General features: G+C 41.8%; 1 protein-coding gene across 17 annotated transcripts in view; it reads right to left on the bottom strand.

Moving 5' to 3' along the window:
• Positions 1-4,751, bottom strand: part of LOC124144637 (collagen alpha-1(III) chain-like) — a 37,228-nt gene extending 32,477 nt beyond the window's left edge. For 14 of the 17 annotated variants that reach the window (XM_048389432.1, XM_048389419.1, XM_048389429.1 and 11 more), the window contains exon 1: positions 4,655-4,750. In XM_048389432.1, the coding sequence (XP_048245389.1) occupies positions 4,655-4,712 (58 nt within the window). In that variant the 5' untranslated portion in view covers positions 4,713-4,750. Of the gene's footprint in view, positions 1-4,654 lie in introns of all 17 variants that reach the window. The other 3 variants (XM_048389420.1, XM_048389422.1, XM_046514142.2) reach the window with 1 other exon arrangement.
• Positions 4,752-9,298: the final 4,547 nt, after the last annotated feature.

Here is a 9,298-nt window from a genome sequence, read left to right on the forward strand (position 1 = left end):
CTAGAACCGGACGACCCCGAGTGACAACACCACTGGAAGACGGTCAGATACGGCTCATTCACCTGCAAAACAGATTCGTAACGGCGATGGGGACATACTGCAAGACTGACTCGGTACTTTCTAAACCAGCAGAACGTTGACGTTTTGCCCTGGCCTGCCCACTCACCCGATATGAATCCTATTGAACATCTGTGGGACCATCTTGACACACAGATTAGAGCACGCCATCAGCCTCCCGTCAACAGACAAGAATTGCAGCAGGCCCTGAGAGACGAGTGGCAACGGATTCCAGTCCACGTCATCAGAAGACTGACGTCATCGATGAGGCGGCGTATCACATCATGCATTGAGGCAGCTGGAGGTCATACACGCTATTGAAGGCAACTGTGTCGACAATGAACTTGTAGTGTGTCTGACAATTTTTTGGTGACATTTCAGACAACTTTTGAAAATGAAATTTCTTACCCCACCATTGTTGACCTTGAGCTTACATTACCTGTGATTGCATTCAAACTGTGGTTGATCATTTGTTACCCCTCCCTAGATTTTATTATGATTCACAACAAAACCTCTTCTTGTTATTTTTTTATCGATCATGGAACTCGACCTATATTTTCTTTTGCCGCCCAGTTTAGTTTCTTTTGCCCAGCAGTTTATTTAGTGAAATGAAAACAGAGTTCACTTGAGGATTTCAGCTTGTTTGTTCTACTGTTTGTTGATTGTAGGCCACTTGGTGGTTGTTGCTTGGTTTCACTAAGTTCGTTCATGTACAGATTTCTGGTTTAACATGGTGGTTCAATTTGTGAATCGACACGTAATAAGTGTAATGAAAGCCGAGTTGACTTCAGGATTTCAACTTGTTTATTCTTTTAATACTGATACTGGTACAACTAAATGTATTGCACGCCACCATCAACAGATGCCAGGGTAATGTTCTCATCTCCCCATCACCACAGACCACTGTGGGCCAGTAGATACAGCGTCAAGACGGGGAGCGGAAGGTCGCTAAGAGAGATTACTTGTTGTTTCCCTGCCTACCGTTCGACAAGGGAGATAAAACAAGGATTTGAGTCAGTATACAGTGTCCGAGAGGGGTATCCATGTTCACTGTTGCATGGTATCTCAGTGGGCCAGCACTATAAACCGGCATCAGTCCAGACTAATACGAGCAGAAAGAAAACCACACACACATTACATGCACGTCGCTATATGAGCGCAGTAATCTTGAACGCCACACCCATCACTTCACCAACTACAATCGGGTCACTCATGTAATGGCTATTCCCCTTTCGACTGCTCAAAACAAGAGGTGCAAGATGATACCCTTGTGATGGTCAACTAGTCAAGTTACATGGCATCAACACGCTGTTTATACACAACCAAACTACCTGCGGGTTACAGCTGTTGCTGCTATAGGCGACATCCCCTATCATCACTTGTCACTCTGTTTCTTTGTTTGGGTTATCTCTGTGTCACTCAGGATAAATTGAGTTCTGACCTGACAACTAACCCGGTACGACTATGTTAAGGTCCACCCACTGGCGCGTACCATTGGAAAGGTAGGGGTAACGGGTGGTCCCTGGCAAGTGGTACGATGGATATGTGCGTGTCCTGTCATGGCTAACAACTCGTGGCGAGTCCAAAAACAAATGACAGTACGACGGGATGTAAGATACCCGATGACTGTGTAAAATGTGACTGAACCTTTCCTTAGGTTACAACGTAGTCTAGTGGTTAAAGCGTTCGCTCGTCACGCCGAAGACCCGGGTTCGATTCCCGTCATGGGTACAATGCGAGAAGCCCATTTCTGGTGTCCGCCGCCGTGATATTTTCTGGAATATTGCTAAAAGCGGCGTAAAACCATACTCACTCACTCACTTAGGTAACAACAGTTGAGAAGAATCGCGACTATGAAAGGAATTGATTTGCTGTAAAAGTGGAATACTTTATTTTACCCTGGAGTAATATTGCTAGTTGGATTTATATTGAGATAACTGGATAATCACTAGTCTTCATATTTTGATGCTGTTTCTGTATCTGATCCACTCGTCAGACCACGTTTGACAACGATGCTGCTCCCACCTATTGCCATATCCCCCCTAAAACTGCCAACATTTTGGAGCAGTGTTGTCCACATGCAACTACGTTACATGATGACTGGCCGGTTCTCCTCTTGGTCCTTTTGTATTGCCATATCACCCCTAAAACTGTCAACATTTTGGAGCAGTGTTGTCCACATGCAACTACGTAACATGATGACTGGCCGGTTCTCCTCTTGGTCCTTTTGTATTCTCATATCCCCCCTAAAACTGCCAACATTTTGGAGCAGTGTTGTCCACATGCAACTACGTTACATGATGACTGGCCGGTTCTCCTCTTGGTCCTTTTGTATTGCCATATCACCCCTAAAACTGTCAACATTTTGGAGCAGTGTTGTCCACATGCAACTACGTAACATGATGACTGGCCGGTTCTCCTCTTGGTCCTTTTGTATTCTCATATCCCCCCTAAAACTGCCAACATTTTGGAGCAGTGTTGTCCACATGCAACTACGTTACATGATGACTGGCCGGTTCTCCTCTTGGTCCTTTTGTATTGCCATATCACCCCTAAAACTGTCAACATTTTGGAGCAGTGTTGTCCACATGCAACTACGTTACATGATGACTGGCCGGTTCTCGTCTCGGTCCTTTTGTATTGCCATATGACCTCTAAAACTGCCAACATTTTGGAGCAGTGTTGTCCACATGCAACTACGTTTCATGATGACTGGCCGGTTCTCGTCTCGGTCCTTTTGTATTGCCATATCACCCCTAAAACTGCCAGCATTTTGGAGCAGTGTTGTCCACATGCAACTACGTTTCATGATGACTGGCCGGTTCTCGTCTCGGTCCTTTTGTATTGCCATATCACCCCTAAAACTGCCAGCATTTTGGAGCAGTGTTGTCCACATGCAACTACGTTTCATGATGACTGGCCGGTTCTCGTCTCGGTCCTTTTGTATTGCCATATCACCCCTAAAACTGCCAGCATTTTGGAGCAGTGTTGTCCACATGCAACTACGTTTCATGATGACTGGCCGGTTCTCGTCTCGGTCCTTTTGTATTGCACATAATTACTGCATGCGCTTTGCAACAAATATATTTCCGTTCCATTAACACCTTGCGATTTGACTGCGTTTTACACCATCTATATCCCATATGTTTTATCTAGAACCTCATAATTAAAAACACTTTTGATCATGTCATAGACATGTCTAGAGTTGGAAGCTGTTTTCGCACTACATACGAATTGGGTACAAGTTGTCGAACAGCGAACTGGTCGAAATTGTTGGAATTTGATCACTGGACGATTTCGCGACTTACTTGGGCTCATGAGACTCTCGCCTTTGTCACATGCGATACCTTCTGTTCCGATACGTATAAACAGACAGACCAGTGCCAATACTAGCTTTTGACAATGATGGAGATATATTTGTACATTCTTTCTCCATATAATTTATGACATCATTGGCCAATTCCCGAACCTGAGAATGTATGATTTGGCCATGCTTACCTAGATCTGCCATTCTTATTCGTTTGTAATTAACTTCTATCATCGACTTTTATAGGTTTTGTATCGACTTGTCACAACGATCGCTTTATAATCTTATGACTAACAATTTCATCGTCAAATATGTATGCCCCAATTCTGTGTACCGCCTGCCTGTGTTAAGGCGTTTGGTGAGTTGGCTCAATAATCCTTGATCACAAGTAGTTAGTGAGTGAGTGAGTTTGGTTTTACGCCGCTTTTAGCAATATTCCAGCAATATCACGGCGGGGGACACCAGAAATGGGTTTCACACATTGTACCCATGTCGGGAATCGAACCCGGGTCTTTAGCGTGACGAGCGAACGCTTTAACCACTAGGCTACCCGACCGCCCTGATCACAAGTAGGATTGTACAACTACAGATTGGTTTGTTTCTGTCAAAATTATATATATTTCAGAGACTAAGCGTTAGTCTGACTAGTCACGCGAGGGTTAAGTGAAGAATCTTATTCACTTAACTACAATGAAAACTACAATGCTTAGAATTGGCTTACCTCAACAGTGGGGCGAACAATATTTTATCAATGTTGTCAAAACTGGAGTCGTAGCGTAATGACCAGATATCACAACCTCATAATTCAGTTCAAATGAGTGTATTAATAGCGTAAGAACGCATGACTTTTCCTACACTTAAACATGATGTTCACAGCAGCGCAAGAACTAACGGTAACTCTTCACGCTGTATAAAAAGGCGGATTGATGAACTGGAGTCATGTCGACAATCACTGGATTAACTCAAGTGGTTTGGTGAACACCTCGATCTTATATCAGAGTGGTACCACAGGTAACTAAAAATATGAGCTTCATCGTGAACACTGCGGCTGCCTAAATTACAAATATGTTCAGAAAAAGGTGTTTTAGGGCGCGAAATGCGCCTCCACAAACACACAAAAAATTATTATGATTTTACCACGGAAATTATAACATGTTTTTAAACAAAGGTTTGAGCAACTAATATCGCATATGATAGATAAATTAAGAATAATTTAATAATTTAAAATGTTAAAGATTTGAAATGATTACAATCCTTGACGAAATTGTGAAAAAAACTCTCTCTGCTTACCCGTGAGGCACAACAACACTTGCCCGGCCATGTCTGAGCAGGTTCTAGTTGACGGCATTCTATGTGAAACCCCTATATTAGGGGGGAAGGATGCTACACCCATAAACCTCCTTCTCAAAAATAGCATTTCAGCATCACGCCGACTTACAGGAACGTGATCTACTTTATCAAGCATCTTGCCGAAGGAGCAGGGCAGAGCGACTTGCGTGCTTCAGCTGCGGGGATGACGGGAACCCGCGCGCAATCTTAATTTGTGGCAAGGTGTTTTCATATATCTCTTTGAGACAAGCCAAACTGAATCTATCTTGTAAATATCCGTAGAACACATGAAACCGGGTGCGGTCTGTATTGAAGCGTTGTGAATTCCATTTTTTAAAGTCGTATAATCCGGTGGACTCGGAACCTTTGCAGCCCCTGCATATAACCAGTCTGACACGGGGCGACATCAGTCGCCGACCAGTCCGACACAAGTGAATTATGTGAAACACTTATGTCAGAGCTGATGTCAACTGAATGAATAAATGAGTATGATTTTACGCCGCCTTTACCAACTTCACGACGGTGGAAACCAGCAATGGGCGTCACACAATATAACCTTGTAGGGATTCGAAAGCGGACCTTCGGCGTTAGGAGCGAACGCTTTAACCACTAAGCTACCCCATCGCCCCTGAAGTTTAACTCATAATAACGAGTCTGACTATCATTTGACTGTAAATCTTGAAAAAAAACAAAATCTGTGACATTGAAAAATGGGGGTATTTTACACGAAAAGTGGTATTACAAAGGTTCGAAAGTTGATAATCTTTCATACAACAAATATCTTGCAGCCATCTTCTCGAAGACATTGACATGGTCGAAAAATATTGCAAATGTTTCACTACAAGCCAATAAAGCATTGTATGGTATTTTTAAGTCACTGTGTATTCTAAACCCTATCCCATTAGATACGTTTTGTTTTTTTAAAATTTGATGCACGAGTCAGCTTTATGGGTCTGAAGTGTTGGGTGTTGAAAATGTTCGCGTTTATGCCTGTAAACGCTTGTTACAAGTGAAGGATGCCACTTCAAATCATGTTGCAAGAGGAGAATGTCTGTATGTTTATACGTACAAACATGTTTTAAAATATTGGTGCAGTATCTTACGCATGTCTGAAGGTAGATATGTAAAAAGTGTCATAATATGATGTTTAAGCAGCGTAAATTGGTAAAATTAATTGGGCTTCAAAATTAAAATATATTCTCGTTTCTGGAGATTTGGCTATATATGAGATGCAACAATTGGTCTATATAGCAAGATATTTATATATTTATATTGCAAGATTTCTAATTGTACATGGATCAGAGGAACACATTAACTGATTAAATTTATAACGAAATGTGTGAGAAAAAAATCCTTGACTAATATATTGTACTTATGACATAATAAGCATTACAAATGATAACAATCTTCAATAGTGTTACAATTACATAATTCACACACTCGCAGTTCTCTTGGTTGTCGAATATATGTCGTCTTTCTTTTTTTAATTGGTGTGAACTGCAGGGTTTCTGTACATTTTGAAAGAGCCATAAGATATAATTCCGAGGAGAAGGATAGTGCATAAAGGGAGCAACTATTTGTTTCGGTGCCCCGAAGGAGCATTCGTCACCACTCGCCCCTTTCCGTAACCTGCAAGAAGACTCATCCCCCTATCGATGAATGTTATGTGCGAAAATACGACAAACCAATCAGAATGCGCGTATGATTTCAAGTACTTCGTCAAAGAATCCCTCAGAAATAATTTTTGATTTTACATATGTCTTGCATCTAAAAATATACCCAAGACACAGTTAAATGTGTTCAATCAAACTGTATAATTTCGCATGTCCTGATGTGCTTTTAATTGCATCTGAAATATAAATGATATATGGGGAAATATATGTGAACCATTGCGCAACGAGTTGACAATTGTTTTAGGTATGCCCGTTTGCGCTAAGACGGAACCCGGTTGCAAAAATGGCCACGAGAGGGGCACGAGTCGCTATATTCGGCTTGTCCCGGAATAACACGAGTTGGTCACGAATGCTGAAGGAGCTCACCATGGCATTCGTCACCACTCGCCCCTTTCCGTCACCTGCAAGAAGACTCGTCCCCCTATCGATGAATGTTATGTGCGAAAATACGACAAACCAATCAGAATGCGCGTATGATTTCAAGTACTTCGTCAGAGAATCCCTCAGAAATAATTTTTGATTTTACATATGTCTTGCATCTAAAAATATACCCAAGACACAGTTAAATGTGTTCAATCAAACTGTATAATTCCGCACGCCCCGATGCGTTTTAGAATGCATCTGAGATATATATAATATATGGGGAAATATATGTGAACCATTACGCAACGAATTGACAATTGTTTTAGGTATGCCCGTTTGCGCTAAGACGGAACCCGGTCGCAAAAATGGCAACGAGAGGGGCACGAGTCGCTATTCGGCTTGTCCCGGAATAAGACGAGTTGGTCACGAATGGCACCATGGCAGTCTTGCTCCTGTGTTGCCTTCACACGAAATACGAATCCTAAGATAAATGCTACTGTATTGTCTCCCAATTGTTGTATCTCATATATAGCCAACTCTCGCAGAATTTTTTTACTTTTGAAGGCCAATTAATTTTATCAATTTTTGCTGCTTGGAATACAACAGTTGGTAGACAATAAAGTAGCTTTCATCTTTTTGATATGTCTCAAAGTACGTTTACAGTGTTTGGACAAATAAGGTTTCTCATATATCTATCCATGGTGAAGTTTCTTTTGCGGTTCAGTATATATTGTTCTTGAGACAATGTAAATTGAACTTACATAGAATGTATTACCGTCTCTCTCCAATATGACGTGTCTTTAATACGTGTGTGAATGGGCCGATGGCCTCTTCACATTTTTGTAATAAACATGATCGATAAAACACCTGCCATTTGAAAGGAGAATATCTATATTTTAGAAAATATTGCATATCAAATGTTATGTTTTTTTATAAATTGATTTTCTCCAAACAAACAAAATTGATTTTGACTTTCGACACAAAACATTACTATTTAATACCCCAAGACACATGACTGTGTACTTGAATGGGTGAGTGAGTAAGTTTAGTTTTACGCCGCTTTGAACAATATTTCAGTTATAATGTTACAATAAGCCAACTTGATCATCATGTGGGAGGAAAACCCGAAGTAATGCAAGTCTATGAAACCAGCGCGTCAGGGTATGACATTTTTATCAGAACAATGCTGGGTCCCTGGTCCAGATTCCGCTAATTATAATCCTTGTTTGGGTTGTATTCCAAGAGATGAACATGTTTATCTGGGTCATTTCTGGCTGATTCTCACATCATGCATATAATGCTTACCCCTGTCACACAACACTAACTCCATTGATCGCTATACATGGGACGTTGTCGCGTGAACATTCAGTGTTACAATAGGTCTTCAGAAACCCATGCTTGTCTAAGAGGCGACTATGCTTGTCGTAAGAGGCGACTAACGGGATCGGCTGGTCAGGCTCGCTGACTTGGTTGATGCATGTTATCATATCCCAATTGAGTAGACCGATGCTCATTATGTCGATCACTGGACTGTCTGGTCTTGACCTGATTTTTTACAGACCACCGTCACACAGCGGTAATATTGATGAGTGTGGCGTTACACAACTAATAACAAAGCCAGAAGCGTAGAGGATGCATCAGCGCCATATATATATATATATATATATATATATATATATATATATATATATATATATATATATATATATATATATATATTTCATTGATGTTTGAAAACGAATGAATGCAATTTCTACTTTAGTTATACCGCCTCCGTGGTCAAGTGGTAGAGCGTCTGCCTAGAGAGCGGAAGGTCGAGGTTCGATCCCCGGCCACGTCGTACTAACAGAGGTTAAAAGATGGTACTTGTTGTTATCTTGGCTGGTGCTGGATATTAAGGGCCTGAAACAAGGACTGGTCGGCTCGGAGTCAGTATACTGTGTCTCAGTGAGCTAGCACTATGAAATCGTGCTGGATATTAAGGGCCTGAAACAAGGACTGGTCGGCTCGGAGTCAGTATACTGTGTCTCAGTGAGCTAGCACTATGAAATCGGTGTGTAGATTGTATCCCCTTATTGCCGAGTGACAGGCTGGGAAACAACAATTACCGACTTTAAACGTCATTTGGCGAATCAAACCACCGATGGGCAGACGCTCCATATCACAGACCAGTGTACTGGTACACGACTGAGATAGGGTGAAGGGTAAGTGAGGATCATCGGATCCAGTCGCTGCTAAGGGACAGAACTCTGCGCAGCAATTAAGACGCGATGCCTTACAAATAACCAACTTCTTCAAGAATATCACATGCGGGTGTGAAATAGCAGAAATACATAGCAATATGTCTTTAAATCACATAGGTTTAAACCTAGCTAGATACTGACTGATTTGGGGGCACGGGTGGCACAGTCGTCTAAGGCGCCGCGATTCGCTGTGCAGAGTTGCGTCCCTTGGGCACGCCAGAAACCCATAATTGTGTGTTCGAATCCAGATTCGCCCCGATTATGTTTCTAGGTTTGTCAGCACCATACCCGTCCTCATGGGTTTCACCAAAGTGGTAAACGTCTGA

Source organism: Haliotis rufescens, unplaced genomic scaffold (genome assembly GCF_023055435.1).
Source record: "Haliotis rufescens isolate VD_foot unplaced genomic scaffold, xgHalRufe1.0.p SCAF_8, whole genome shotgun sequence".
Taxonomy (NCBI): domain Eukaryota; kingdom Metazoa; phylum Mollusca; class Gastropoda; order Lepetellida; family Haliotidae; genus Haliotis; species Haliotis rufescens.